At 53.9% G+C, this 15,478-nt stretch overlaps 1 protein-coding gene across 2 annotated transcripts; it reads right to left on the bottom strand.

The window, feature by feature from the left end:
* Positions 1-2,332: 2,332 nt before the first annotated feature.
* On the bottom strand, positions 2,333-9,146 carry RRAD (RRAD, Ras related glycolysis inhibitor and calcium channel regulator). 2 transcript variants are annotated; one of them, XM_048515166.1, is made up of 5 exons: positions 9,029-9,146; positions 7,988-8,355; positions 5,687-5,760; positions 4,471-4,675; positions 2,333-3,221 (listed from the first exon to the last, which is right to left on the bottom strand). In XM_048515166.1, exons 2-5 carry the CDS (start codon positions 8,349-8,351, stop codon positions 2,944-2,946), a joined length of 921 nt encoding a protein of 306 aa, XP_048371123.1. In that variant the 5' UTR covers positions 8,352-8,355; positions 9,029-9,146; the 3' UTR covers positions 2,333-2,943. The 2 variants fall into 2 exon arrangements, with proteins under 2 accessions (XP_048371123.1, XP_048371122.1); XM_048515165.1 differs by having other exon boundaries at positions 7,988-8,359; positions 9,029-9,133.
* Positions 9,147-15,478: the final 6,332 nt, after the last annotated feature.

Here is a 15,478-nt window from a genome sequence, read left to right as displayed (position 1 = left end):
CATAATAGATTGTGTGCCAAGAAAAGCGGAGCTTTAAATAGCACCTTTGCAGTGTATGCATTGTGGTTATTTTTAAAAAGGCATTTCAAGCTTAACACTTGCGGGCAAGGGAGGAGGGAGCCGCTTAATGCTCCAAGGAGGAGAAAAAAATACTATCCTTGATGTATCAATCTTGCAAAGTTTGCTCCGAAAGCTTACCAGGCATTTGAGAGCCGAAGGCAAGATGACAGCAGAGAAGCTGTTTACTACTCCTGCCAACACATGACAGGGTACTGAGGCTTTTGCATCACCTCAACTAGGAGTAAATCTCTGACAGCAGCTTGAAAAGAAACCCAGTTACCAAGGATGACTTCTGTTCCACCAAATGAACAGAAGCTGCACACGGCGCTCTTTCAAACCTTCTATTTATTTTGAAGAAATTTGCACAGCCGGTTTTCTTGAAGCACCCTTGGTTCACACATCTTTGCAAAGCAAGCGCAGCCGACCCTACCAATTCTGCAAAGGATAGAAATCAGAGCAGGAAGGAGTGTGTCCTTAGCAGTTTTGAACAGAGAACCAGTCACTTGCATTCCCACCACACAAACCTATTCACATTTGCATGAAAAAAGGAAGTCTTTGCTTTCTGTTTGTATTATTTCTACTTCTGTTGTACACTATTTTATATACATGTTATTAATAAAACTATATATTAAAAAGGGAAGGATAGATAGGTAGATAGACTTACAAAATCTACTTGCAAAAATGGCAATAGCAGATAGGGCCTTTTCAATAGTGTCTTTCAAATGCCCTCTCCTTTGAGGCTCACCTGGTTCCTTTGTTAGGGTCTTGTAGGGGTCAGGCCAGTGGTAGGATTCAAATAATTTAACAACCAGTTCCGAAATGACTCAATGGTGGGATTACAACGATTCTCTGAATGTAGACAAAAAATTAGCTACCAGTTCTACCAAACAGGTGCGAATAGGCAGAGTCCCACCACTGGGTCAGGCCAAAAATTTTCTTTCAGCCCAGGATTCCATCTGTTTACAGCTGTTTTATTGTCAACTTCTGCTTTCAGATCTATTTTATGGGAGTTTCTGAATGCTGTTCAGTGGTGGTTTTAGATTGTTTTATGCCACAACACCCTAGTGTTCTTAATATCGGTAATAGACATTGTGTCCATGGTATTCTTTTTGCTGGTCAGCCATTCTGAATAGGTCTCAAAAATGCAGCATATAAATTCTCTTTATATTTACACCAAGCATTAATGAATCTGGGGTCGATCAAAAGTGACTGCACATAAGCTATATGTAGTCTTAAAGAAAACTAAGATAACTGAGGCCCTGAGGCAAATGAGATGTTACATATTTTATTTATTTTTATTTTATTAAACTTATAGGCCGCCTATCCCCGAAGGGGATAATTAAGCATATGCATAATTAAGTGTAAATAGCTTAATGAAAAGCAGCCTCTAGAGGCTATAAGTTTGAAAGTGCAAAAGAAGCAGACTTCCCATATCTGCATGCTCAACCTATGACCCCTATTTAGTGTTCCTAAAGATTCTAACAACCCTGACCTGGATAGCCCAGGCTAGCCTGATCTCATTAGATCTTGGGAGCTAAGCAGGCTCAGTCCTGGTTAGTATTTGAATGAGAAACTACCAAGGAATATGCGAGTGATTATGCCGAGGATGGCCATGGCAAACCACTTCTGAAAACCTCATAAGGGGTCACTATATATGTTGGCTGTGCTTTGATGACACTTTGTACACATACAATTATTCCTATAACACAGAATGTGCACTTAGAATCTCACAGGAGAAAATCTGCTACTGAAGGTCTTAAGTGGAAAGATGACCTGCAGGGAAAGGGTCTTCTGGACAAAATTGCAGCCTCATTTGTAGAGAATCTGTTGATTTTTATTGCTACTTTTATTTCTGAGAAATAGAATTCTGATTCGCCTTTCAAGCCAGATAAATGAAGAGAGAAGTTTGGAACACCCCCCTCCCACTTTCTCAAAGGGGCTTACAATATCTTTTCCCTTCCCCTGCTCCCACAACGTACACCTGTGAGGTGGGTGGGGCTGAAAGAGCTCCAAAGAACTGTGACTAGCCCAAGGTCACCCAGCTGGCATGTGTTGGAGTGCACAAGCTAATCTGGTTCCCCAGATAAGCCTCCACAGCTCAAGTGGCAGAGCGGGGAATCAAACCCGGTTCCCCAGATTAGAGTGCACCTGCTCTTAACCACTACACCTCGCTGGCTCTGATTTTTTGTACTACTCTGTGTCTTTTAATTACACAAGTCACTTTGAAAACATATTGTCCCTCGTATCAGAAAGGGAAAGAAAAACAACCTAGTTGTAACCAGAAATACTTTATTATAAAATTTGCATGTAAACAAATTACAAATTAAAGAGTTAATGAAAGTGCAAATTAACTTCAAAAAAATAATAGTTTAGTCTAGATTTTGCGGTCTCCTGTCCTAAATGCACTTAGAATGGCCTGATCCAGCCCACATTTTTGTAAAAAAAAAAGATTAGAGCTTTCTAATATATACCAAAGAAGACTGTACGATCCTGCGTACATTGATTCAAGTCTTGATCTGCAAAGGACAAAAATGATGACACTGATCAGTTTTACCATTCATTCAGATCCCTGCATCCCTGATATCCACAGGACAGTTAACAAGGGTACACAGTGAAGGCGCAGGCATACAAAGCCACAGAACTGGAAAATTCTGTTCAGTTCCTCATGAACACAGAAGCATAAAAACCAATTGCCAATGAAGACATGGTCATCTTCTTTCCAAGTCTTGCTTAGGAGCCTTAAGGCATGAAGGAGAGCACTTCTCTCTCACCGTGTGGCTCAGGTCCATAATTCTGTTTCCACTCTTTACAATCAAAGCCATGTTCACAATCCCACACACATACACAAACACACACAGCATCTGGTCTTCCAAAGGTGCCCCATTAAAGCACTGACAAGTCATGGCAAGATTTGGACTTGGCCTTAAAGGCCATCTTCTTATTGTTCTTGGCCACGATTCGGCCCAGGAACCTCTTGGCTTTCTTGCTGATGCTCTCTCTCCTTTTGGTGTTCGCCATTCGCCGAGCGTTGTCCTCCTTGCTGTCTTTGCGTAGCCGAATTTGCCGGACAATCCCTTCGAACAGGTCCTTCACGTTGTGATGCAGAGCAGCAGAAGTCTCTATAAACTTGCAGTCAAACACCACGGCGCAAGCTCGTCCTTCTGGAAGGTGCGGAGCAAGATAGAATTACTTACAATAAAATCGACAGAGGGGTGTCATATAAAAGGCAACTTCTGCCCAAGAGCTGAAGGGAATATTGTAATAGGCATCTAGCAAGATCCCACACAAGATACCACCATCTTCTTGGCTGTGTTGTGCTGTTTCTTCCCCACTGCAGTCCCCAAACTGTGGGTGGGGTGTGGGGTGTCTATTTGGACACCCAATTCCTAGCATAACTTTTTCAGCTATCCTCTCTCTTTCATCACTGGAAAGGATAGTAGGATCTAACCAATTTTCTCCTCACAAACACATGTTTGCTACTGTCTTATCTAGTTGAAAGGTTTTTGAAATGCTATAAAACACCCTAGCTAGAGTAATAGCAGAATAAGTGTACCCCTGTTAGGGGCAACCATGTTTCCTTTTTACTTTCCAAGATACTAGGGGGGAAATATATCTGCAGGGGTCAACCAGTTGCTCAAACGGAAAGTGCTGTGGTTCAACGAAAGGACAATATTTGACACTCATAGAGAACCAATGTACTTTGCAAGCGAAGGGTAAGAAGGCCAGGCCCTCCAGGGTAAGAAGGGTAAGAAGGCCAGGCATCTCCAGTTAAAAGGATCTTAACAGTTGGGAAGGACCACTCTAAACTTTCTTAATGTAAGAACTGTGCGAGATGAGACCAATGGTCCATCTAGTCCAGCATTATGTGTCAAAAAGTACCCAACCAGGAGCCCCCAGAACGCCTACAAACATGATACGGAGGATAAAGTCTCTTATCTTTTGTTGCCCCTCAGCACTACTATTTAGCTACTAGGGCTAGTAGCTATTGATTGTGTGTATTGTGAGTAAACCGCTATCAAGTCGCAACCAACTTATGGGGATCCCATAGGGTTTTCAAGGCAAGCGAGAAGCAGACTTGATTTGCCATTGCCTTCCTTGGTAAAGTGCTCTTTGGTGGTTTCCCATCCAACTACTGATCCTGCTCAGCTTCATAGATCTGATTCTACCATTCCACAGCTAGCTGTTGATAGTCCTTCCTGAATTTCCCAACTCCCCTTTAAAACCTGCTGTCTTTCACCATACCCCATGGGAGTGAACTCCACAAGCCAATCACTCTTTGAGTGGAACAGTACTTCCTTTTGTCTCTCCAGAATCTACTGTCCAAGGACACTGAAAATGACTTATTGTAAGAGATCTACTAGATTCTCATTGGCAAAACCCTGGAAAATATATGAAGGTAAAGCCTCTTACCATCTACAGAGACTTCCCGTGATCGGACCAGGTCACTCTTGTTTCCCACGAGAATGATAGGAATGTCTTCCGTTTGCCTTGCTCTTCGCAGCTGAATTCTCAGTTCTGAGGCCTTCTCAAAGCTGACTTTATCCGTCACGGAGTAAACAATGATGTAGGCATCCCCCATTTTCATACACTGATTCTGAAGCCATTGGTTATCATCCTTAAGTTTCAAAAAGCAACAAATACGTTTGTACTACAGCAAGTAGTCACCCTAGCTCAGCATTCTTAGTTCAGCATTTTAGCTTTCTGCCCTATGTTGTCTGCACAAATGTACCTTTTGTAGCTGACCAAGCCAAATGTACCTGTCCAAGCCAAAGGAAGCAAAAATGGGAGAGCTATAAGCTTGGTCCAGACACTGCATGAAACCATAGTTTAATTAAACTAACTATGGCTAGGGTGATGGTCTGAACATAGACCACTATAATAATCATAGCTATCTAGAGTCCATCAAACCAGTATCTGAACTCTCCAAAGAGAGGCAGATTTCAGCAGATTTAAAGGGTACTTTCACATATGCTGAAAAATGTGGTTTCTACTTTCAACATGCTTTGCATCTGGATTTTGCTGTGCGAACAGTCACTAAAGTGCATTGAAAGGGGATTGATGGGGGGATCATTCGCCATGTGTGAAAGTGCCCTTAGACAGCACCTACACATCACTGAAGGGAGTGGTATCACTGTGCTAGAGCAATTGTTGACACCTAGATGTTCCTGTGTGACAAGACAATCCAGTGGCAAAAGTTTGCTATCGTGGAACAGGTTGGATGCACATATCACTGGAAACTGCCTCTTCTCCTAGTTTAGAAGATTCACGCTGGTTAAAAGGTACCAGTGATGAGCCATGCCAACCAGTCCTAGGGGGCAAGCCAGAGTGCTACACTAAAGCTGCACAGATGCTAACTCTGCAACTCCAGGACTAGTATAAAATTCAGGTTCAAGGTGCTAGTCCCTCCAGTTCAACTGAGGAATAATACTCCTTACATTAAGCTTGGCTTAGCTCAGGGGTAGGCCATGCTGACAGAGGCTGATGGGAATTGTAGTTCCTGAACATCTGGAGAGCCGCAGGTTCCCTACCCCTGGCTTAGCTGTTTTACAAAACTGATTGTTGAATTTTGCTAAGTCTAACATGAGAAAATATAAACAACAATAATCAACGGGGCCAAGATATTTACCTGTTCCCAAATGTCAAACACCACAAGGGAAGCTTCTTCGCCATCAACTACAATAGATCTGTCATATGTATTGCCTGAAAGGGAATAAAATTAAGAATGTTAGGGGAGAAAAAACTTATAGTTTCTACTGTCACTTCATGTACAGACAGTAAACTACGAATACAGAGCAAGCCATATACAGAAGCTGTTCGGTTATGTCAGCCAGTGTGGTGAGTGGTCAGGTGGCCAAGAAGAAGCAAACTCAAATCACTGCTTGGCCATGAAGCGCACAGTTGGACCATTACTTCTCATTCTAACCTTATTCAAGGGGTCACTGTGAGGAGAAAGTGGAAGAGGGGAGAAGGGACAACTCTTCACCTCCTTCTCTCATTCCACTCTTTTTCTCCCAAACAAGTCCCAACACCAGAAGTGAACCAGGCTGGGAGAAAAATACTAAAAGCTGCAGGATACAATGAGGTAAGTTGCTGGAAGGGCCAGGGTTTTCCTCACACAGTTGCTCCATGTCCTGAAGACAAAGGCACACCTCCCTGTTCTTTAGAAGAGAATCCCATTTGAGAAAGATCCATCCACTTCAAAGCAACTGTGTTAATGCTACAATCATGGTTGTTTAGCTAAATGCTTCCAATTATTCTCCCTTCCAAAACCCTGTTGTAGTACAACAGCCCATAGAAACAGGCGCAACAAGAGAGGTACTCTGAACAACATGTTTTAAAAACATTTGTTTTTATTAAAAGTGAATTTAAAAACAAAACATAATGTTCTGCTACTCAGGCCAAAAACAGCAGGGGAGATTTAAAAATATCACTGGCAAGTTTCTTGTACTCTGATGCAGCAAGTAAAATACAGAACTTCCCTCACTCCGTTTTTTTTTTTAAACAAAATGTAGACTACACTGGCCAACTTCATGAGGTGTGATTCTAAGAGGGAGAATTTTGGAACAGAACGTTCCGGCTGTTTTTATTAATTGATCAAAAAAACCCAACTCTACAAAATTTTAAAATCCCGATTTTTCTCCTGGTGGAAACCAAGCAACCACGTGCAGTCACTCATATCTGCGTCCACTGATTTCCACTCTTACGTTGAAGCAACTGCATAGTAATTCACTCCTAGTTTAGGGACCGTAGATATGTATGTGAAGTGATGTCAAGTCACAGTTGATTTATGGTGACCCCCTTATAAGGTTTCCAAGAGAAGAAACATTCAGAAGTAATTGACCACTGCCTTCCTCTTCATAGCAACCCTGGACTTCCTTGACGGTCTCCCATCCAAGTCCTAACTAGGGCTGACCCTGCTTAGCTCTGAGATGTGGTGATATCAGACTAGCCTGGACCATCCCAATCAGGTCAGTGGTTACAGGTAAGAAGTACAAAAATTGTTTATATGAACCCTTCAAAATAGTATTATCTCCATGAAGAGACTGCAGATTTTGTTGCTATAAAAATCAGAACTGCTCACAAGCACTCTTCTTCTTAGCATATGAAGAACTGCTTCATACTGAGCCTTCGGGGAGGGCGGTATACAAATATAATAAATAAATAAATAAATAAATAAATACTAAAGTCTGACTATTGCTGCTGATCAGTGTAGGTGATCAGTTTCCTCAGAGTCGTGGGCACGATCTGGGACTTCATAGAAGTAAAGCATGTTTCATTTCATCGCCATTCAACACACACAAATATGACGTCACCCATCTCTATGGCTTCAGCCTAAACATTGTGTCTGTGGGTTTTATATTAAAGTTATCTTCTCATGGGTAAGGCAGGAAGGGGCTCTAAGTGTGAGTATGATGCCACATCAAGGGGTTAGGTGTATCATACTGGATACATTGTCCTCTGGGACAACACAAAAGTTGATGGGGGAACATTTTGCAGGGCAATAAAAGGAAAGCTTCCTGCCATCCCAAAGTTGTGTCCCAACATTGCCTGCAGCAAATTTAGGGGCACGTACATCAAACTGTTTCATGGGTACTCCCCTCCCAAATTTCCACCCCATGGCAGCCCTGGATTTCATCACCTTCTGACTGGACTAGGATCTGGAAAGACCCAGGTTTGAATATCTAAGGAAGCTTGCTAAGGGCACCTGGGCCAGTCACACTCTCACCCTGATCTACCTCACAGGGCTGTTGTGAATATAAAACGGAGGAGAGATGATTCATGCAAGCAACTTTGGGATCCAATTGGGGAGAAAAGCAAGATACAAATCCAATTGAAAAAGTCCCACCCCCTGCACGATACATGTGCCCTTGGGGGACACACATACAACCCCCCCTTTGGGCATCCCCCTGCTCCTGTCTCCACTCACCAGCTTCTTCGGCATCCGGGCAATCTTCCACTCCCCCAAAGATCCTGGCCAGGCTGGTCTTCCCCACGCCATGCTCGCCCAGCAGGATGACTTTGTAGAGATTGTTGTCAGAGTCGCTGCCGGAGGAGATGACCGAGTCAGAAGAGTCTGAAGTCCAGCCTTGCTGGTGATGCGCTTCCTCGGAGGGGTTGTAAGAAGTGCAGCGCACCAGCTGCGACAGCTGGGCTTGGGGCAGGGAGGCTTGCAACTCCCGCTCGTCCACCGGCATGCTCCGCCGGTGCAGGGGCTGTTGGTGCAGGGCGAAAGGCATGCTGCCACGCCGCTTGTCCAGGTATCTCAGCTTGTCACCACGGTTCAAGGTCATTGGGCTACCTGGCGGACAAAGGAGAGTCAGGTCACTCCAAACCAAGCCCTGTTTTTTGGCTGCCTGATCTACAGCCCCCTCCCCTGTACATCCCTGCTGTACCTGTGAGAAAGCAAGACCCCCACCCCACCCCGGTTAAACTTCACTAATGTTCCTAGTACAGAGATAGCATCACTCCCTTTTGTGGCCAGTTTGCCTCAAGCAGTTAGTGCCCAAACGACTATTCAAAGGAGCAAGACAATTACTGGAGGAAACAAAAGGCAACAGGTCTCTTGCTCCGTCTGGGAGTTTGCAAAAGGGGCAAAAGAGAATAGAAGATCTGATCCTTTTGGTTCAGATCAAACCCAGAATGCTGATCAGCATCCCCCGAGATCCACACACAGAGACACGCCATGCCTATTTCCAAATGCCAACCAGAAGCGCACCAGCAGCATCGGAGGAGATCCTTTCAATCCTCTCCAAGTGACTTTCTTTTTAAAAGTGTGTTCTTTCAAGCATCCCCCGGACTGAGCGCACAGCCCTAAGCAGGAAAATCGGAGCAGAAGAAATCCAATCGCCACCTGGGCTGCCACCGATGCCTGGACCCTTCTGCCCAACTTCTGCTGGGTTAATGGCAACGATGCGCTGCCGGAAGGGACCTCTTGCCAACCCCCCCACGATTGCAACAGCCAGCTTACCTGGGAAAGGCTGCTCAGAGGGACCAGGTCCGAGGAAGTTGTGCGCGCACAAAACACTCGCCCCCAAGGAAGCGCTTCTTCTGCTCCTAAATCCCAGCTCCTCTCCCGGGCTGACTTGCAGAGGCGCACCAGTCTCCTCTCTTTTTATCCCCTTTCTGCCAGCCGGGCACCTCCTCTCATTGTGACGTCAGGATGAGCCACCGTCCAACCAGGTTCGGAGTTAGGATTCCGGCCACGCCCTCCCCTGCCTGGAAGAAGCGGGCCGGGGAAGGAAGGCGAGGTGCCAGCCAGGGGGGTGGGGGTGGGGATTAGTCACAATCCTCTCTGCGGAAAACCCACCGTGGCGGGAGCTTCCCGGCTATTTTTAAAAATCCAGGGCAGGCAAGCGTCACGTGTGAAGGGAAAGCCCCGCTGTGAAAAAAGCGTTCGGCTCGCCCGGCTTTGCCAGGTGGGGATTGCCTGGCTGCGGGAAGGAGAAGGGACGGTTTCCCAGCGGGAGGGTGACGCTTTGGCCACGCGTGGACGGGCGGGAATGATCAGGTCGTGAGACGCGCTTTGGTAATCGCGTGATACATGCTGCAGGTTTTCTTCGTACCTGGCGAATTGCAAAAGCGGAGCTGTCCACGGTAGCGCAAAACCACAACAAGAAGAAAAAGCCATCTGTTAGCGCAGCTCTTTGTTTCATTTCGTAGCCCTTTGGAGAGGTTGCTATGCAGCCCGTTTTTAGACGAAGCATCATTTTTTCCCCTTATCCTTTAGCAATTGTAATGCAATGCAACACCGTTATTTCAGGGTAAGCGCACTGGCTTCTGAAGTAATTCTGTATTAAATGTTCATGGATGCTACAAAAAGAGGGAGCATTTTAAGTCCATGAACACCCAGGCCAGTATCAAGTTGCAACTTTGCTATTGCATCTTGTCGTCATTCGTCAAGGTGAGGGTGCCTTTGAGCATTTGCAGAATGGCTTTTCTTTGCAACTGACTCATGTTCGGTCATGAGCCACACTTGCATCATTGCCAGTGATTAATCAGCATATAAATGCTTTAAACATTTATTTATACCCTACTTTCCTCGCCATTGAGACTCCAAAGCAAATGACATAGTTCCCTCCTTCAACTGATGCTCCGACAACTGCCTTTTGAGGTAGGTTGACTAAGTGTGTGACTGGCATAGAAACCTTCTGTGGCAGAATGTGGATTTGAATTCAGGGCCCCCAGATCCAAGTCTGACACTAAGCACTACACCATGGCTGGCTGGGACTGTCACTGCTTGTTGCTCAACTGAAACTGAAGTTGGAGACTTGACCAAAGCCATGCAGTGAATCTGTGGCAAAGGTTGGAACCAGGATTTCAATTATCAGTTTGCCATCTGTTTCTTCTTGTGTACTTGCTGCATAGAGACAAGAGGAAAGGTGGGGTATAGAGTAACAAATTACTGAATTAAAAGTGTTGCACTTTTTAAAGGAAAGTTTGTTGGTTGCAATTGCACTGACTAAAATTGTGTTATCTGCCTTGCGTCTCAATGAGAAAGGCAGACTGTAAATATAAGATAATGTAAATAAATTAAAACTCCTGTGCTGTTGAGCACCACTTCAGGAGCCTGAGAGACAGGCAGGCTGCGGCCACTGATCACCATGACTGACAGGTGTAGGCCTGTGCAGTTTTCTTGGGCCCTCTTGGTTAGCAGCCTGCCAGGTCCTTTCCCAGTATGCTAAAGGGCCAGTCTGCTCCCATGTCTACATATGAGTAACAGGCACCTCTCTGATCTAGGTGAGAGATCCCCTTCACGTAACTCAAAAGCCTGCAAAGTTGTTTTTCGCAAATATGATTCCCAAAACAATACACCATTTACTCATTGTCCATCTGCTATCTTCTTTAGCAGGGCAACAAAAAAGGCCCGAAAACTGAAATTGAAGGTGGGTGGGAACATGTGTGGATTTTTTTGTCAGTTGCATGTTTTTAGTCTGTTTAAGTTTGTGTGTACTAGTTGCTCAATAGTTACTAATTTTATTGAGTTAGTTGTTAGTACTTTAGATGAAATTGCAAAGTTTTGTAGGTATGTTGTGAGCTGCTCTGAGCTAATTCGGAAGAGTGGCAATATGGATGGATGGATGGATGGATGGATGGATGGATGGATGGATGGATGGAGGGGGGGGGGGGGGGGGGGGGGGGGGGGGGGGGGGGGGGGGGGGGGGTGGGGGGGGGGGGGGGGGGGGGGGGGGGGGGGGGGGGGGGGGGGGGGGAGGGAGGGGGGGGGGGAGGGGGGGGGGGGGGGAGGGGGGGGGGGGGGGGGGGGGGGGGGGGGGGGGGGGGGGGCGGGGGGGGGGCCGGGGGGGGGGGGGGGGGGGGGGGGGGGGGGGTGGGGGGGGGGGGGGGTGGGGGGGGGGGGGGGGGGGGGTGGGGGGGGTGGGGGGGGGGGTGGGTGTGGGGGGGGGTGAGTGGGAGAGGGGGGGGGGGGGGGGGAGGGGGGGGGTGGGGGGGGGGGGGGGTGGGGGGGGGGGGGGGTGGGGGGGGGGGGGGGTGGGGGGGGGGGGGGGTGGGGGGGGGGGGGGGTGGGGGGGGGGGGGGGTGGGGGGGGGGGGGGGTGGGGGGGGGGGGGGGTGGGGGGGGGGGGGGGTGGGGGGGGGGGGGGGTGGGGGGGGGGGGGGGTGGGGGGGGGGGGGGGTGGGGGGGGGGGGGGGTGGGGGGGGGGGGGGGTGGGGGGGGGGGGGGGTGGGGGGGGGGGGGGGTGGGGGGGGGGGGGGGTGGGGGGGGGGGGGGGTGGGGGGGGGGGGGGGTGGGGGGGGGGGGGGGTGGGGGGGGGGGGGGGTGGGGGGGGGGGGGGGTGGGGGGGGGGGGGGGTGGGGGGGGGGGGGGGTGGGGGGGGGGGGGGGTGGGGGGGGGGGGGGGTGGGGGGGGGGGGGGGTGGGGGGGGGGGGGGGTGGGGGGGGGGGGGGGTGGGGGGGGGGGGGGGTGGGGGGGGGGGGGGGTGGGGGGGGGGGGGGGTGGGGGGGGGGGGGGGTGGGGGGGGGGGGGGGTGGGGGGGGGGGGGGGTGGGGGGGGGGGGGGGTGGGGGGGGGGGGGGGTGGGGGGGGGGGGGGGTGGGGGGGGGGGGGGGTGGGGGGGGGGGGGGGTGGGGGGGGGGGGGGGTGGGGGGGGGGGGGGGTGGGGGGGGGGGGGGGTGGGGGGGGGGGGGGGTGGGGGGGGGGGGGGGTGGGGGGGGGGGGGGGTGGGGGGGGGGGGGGGTGGGGGGGGGGGGGGGTGGGGGGGGGGGGGGGTGGGGGGGGGGGGGGGTGGGGGGGGGGGGGGGTGGGGGGGGGGGGGGGTGGGGGGGGGGGGGGGTGGGGGGGGGGGGGGGTGGGGGGGGGGGGGGGTGGGGGGGGGGGGGGGTGGGGGGGGGGGGGGGTGGGGGGGGGGGGGGGTGGGGGGGGGGGGGGGTGGGGGGGGGGGGGGGTGGGGGGGGGGGGGGGTGGGGGGGGGGGGGGGTGGGGGGGGGGGGGGGTGGGGGGGGGGGGGGGTGGGGGGGGGGGGGGGTGGGGGGGGGGGGGGGTGGGGGGGGGGGGGGGTGGGGGGGGGGGGGGGTGGGGGGGGGGGGGGGTGGGGGGGGGGGGGGGTGGGGGGGGGGGGGGGTGGGGGGGGGGGGGGGTGGGGGGGGGGGGGGGTGGGGGGGGGGGGGGGTGGGGGGGGGGGGGGGTGGGGGGGGGGGGGGGTGGGGGGGGGGGGGGGTGGGGGGGGGGGGGGGTGGGGGGGGGGGGGGGTGGGGGGGGGGGGGGGTGGGGGGGGGGGGGGGTGGGGGGGGGGGGGGGTGGGGGGGGGGGGGGGTGGGGGGGGGGGGGGGTGGGGGGGGGGGGGGGTGGGGGGGGGGGGGGGTGGGGGGGGGGGGGGGTGGGGGGGGGGGGGGGTGGGGGGGGGGGGGGGTGGGGGGGGGGGGGGGTGGGGGGGGGGGGGGGTGGGGGGGGGGGGGGGTGGGGGGGGGGGGGGGTGGGGGGGGGGGGGGGTGGGGGGGGGGGGGGGTGGGGGGGGGGGGGGGTGGGGGGGGGGGGGGGTGGGGGGGGGGGGGGGTGGGGGGGGGGGGGGGTGGGGGGGGGGGGGGGTGGGGGGGGGGGGGGGTGGGGGGGGGGGGGGGTGGGGGGGGGGGGGGGTGGGGGGGGGGGGGGGTGGGGGGGGGGGGGGGTGGGGGGGGGGGGGGGTGGGGGGGGGGGGGGGTGGGGGGGGGGGGGGGTGGGGGGGGGGGGGGGTGGGGGGGGGGGGGGGTGGGGGGGGGGGGGGGTGGGGGGGGGGGGGGGTGGGGGGGGGGGGGGGTGGGGGGGGGGGGGGGTGGGGGGGGGGGGGGGTGGGGGGGGGGGGGGGTGGGGGGGGGGGGGGGTGGGGGGGGGGGGGGGTGGGGGGGGGGGGGGGTGGGGGGGGGGGGGGGTGGGGGGGGGGGGGGGTGGGGGGGGGGGGGGGTGGGGGGGGGGGGGGGTGGGGGGGGGGGGGGGTGGGGGGGGGGGGGGGTGGGGGGGGGGGGGGGTGGGGGGGGGGGGGGGTGGGGGGGGGGGGGGGTGGGGGGGGGGGGGGGTGGGGGGGGGGGGGGGTGGGGGGGGGGGGGGGTGGGGGGGGGGGGGGGTGGGGGGGGGGGGGGGTGGGGGGGGGGGGGGGTGGGGGGGGGGGGGGGTGGGGGGGGGGGGGGGTGGGGGGGGGGGGGGGTGGGGGGGGGGGGGGGTGGGGGGGGGGGGGGGTGGGGGGGGGGGGGGGTGGGGGGGGGGGGGGGTGGGGGGGGGGGGGGGTGGGGGGGGGGGGGGGTGGGGGGGGGGGGGGGTGGGGGGGGGGGGGGGTGGGGGGGGGGGGGGGTGGGGGGGGGGGGGGGTGGGGGGGGGGGGGGGTGGGGGGGGGGGGGGGTGGGGGGGGGGGGGGGTGGGGGGGGGGGGGGGTGGGGGGGGGGGGGGGTGGGGGGGGGGGGGGGTGGGGGGGGGGGGGGGTGGGGGGGGGGGGGGGTGGGGGGGGGGGGGGGTGGGGGGGGGGGGGGGTGGGGGGGGGGGGGGGTGGGGGGGGGGGGGGGTGGGGGGGGGGGGGGGTGGGGGGGGGGGGGGGTGGGGGGGGGGGGGGGTGGGGGGGGGGGGGGGTGGGGGGGGGGGGGGGTGGGGGGGGGGGGGGGTGGGGGGGGGGGGGGGGGGGGGGGGGGGGGGGTATCCTGAAGTTTCGCCTGCATCTGTGGCTGGCATCTTCAGAGGATCTTCAGAGGATGCCAGCCACAGATGCAGGCGAAACGTCAGGAGAGAATGCTGCTAGAACACGGCCATACAGCCCGGAAACCACCCAGCACCCAGCGATGAACAGTTCAGACAGCACTATAATCATGTACTCTTCAAAACTTGAATCTTTATTCTCTGGCTTTTTAAAAAGAAATGTGAAAGAATTATTTCATAGGCAAGTGTACTAGTGTGCAGGGGAAGAGTGTGAGGGGAGAGGTACAGGAGAAAGTGAAAGATAATCCTTGTGAGTCGTAGCTTTCCCATTTGCATGAGTATCAAATAGATGATCATCTACTACAGGTAATCATTAAGTCCTGTAAGAGTGACTATATGGTGATTGGTTGTGGTGGGTTTTCTGGGCTGTGTGGCCGTGGTCTGGTAGATCTTGTTCCTAACGTTTCGCCTGCATCTGCGGTTGGCATCTTCAGAGGTGTATCACAGAGAGAAGTCTGTGTCTAGTGAGACAGAAATGTTTAGTGGGATACACCTCTGAAGATGCCAGCCCCAGGTGCAGGCGAAACGTTAGGAACAAGTTCGACCAGACCACAGCCACACAGCCCAGAAAACCCACCACAACCAGTTGAATCTGACCTTGAAAGCCTTCGACAATATATGGCGATTGTTTGCTGTAAATAACAACGACTTTTACTTGTACACTTTGAGCAACCTCATATTCCCCCCCCCCCTTGCACTCTCCTTGGGACATCTTCATGTGAATAATGTCAAGTGGGAACTGAGGGAATAACAATGTTTATGCCCATAGAAGCCCTTCTCCCTCTAGCCATGTTATGGATCATTGTTAGCGACTCTAAAAATCTTCTGCATCAATTAAGTAATGAATTTAATGATAACAGTTGATGAATATGCAACAATGGATTTTGACTGATGAACAGTTAATTGCAGAACAATGGATTACCCATTTTTTTTATTTTCTGTACATTTTCTGTATATAGCATAATAAGTGGATAAGTCTTTAATCTTTTAACAAGTTTAAAGCACTTAAAAGCAATAATAAACGATAGTTTGAAACAACTTGGGTTGAAGTCAATGATTATGTTGATTAGATACATACCCAATGACAAATAATTATGTATAAACCAGATTTGTTTGCTTTGTTTTTATTCTTTTATTGGTTATAAGTACCCTTCTTACTGAACGTGTAAAGGAAATAAAACTTAAAAATGTAATTTAAAAAACCCTCACAAGATAACCCTTGTGAGTCAATGCAGCTTTCCCATTTG

The sequence above is a fragment of the Sphaerodactylus townsendi genome, linkage group LG14, assembly GCF_021028975.2.
Source record: "Sphaerodactylus townsendi isolate TG3544 linkage group LG14, MPM_Stown_v2.3, whole genome shotgun sequence".
NCBI classification, from domain to species: domain Eukaryota; kingdom Metazoa; phylum Chordata; class Lepidosauria; order Squamata; family Sphaerodactylidae; genus Sphaerodactylus; species Sphaerodactylus townsendi.
The sequence above is the reverse complement of the archived record's forward strand: the minus strand, read 5'-3'. Positions and strand labels throughout refer to the sequence as shown.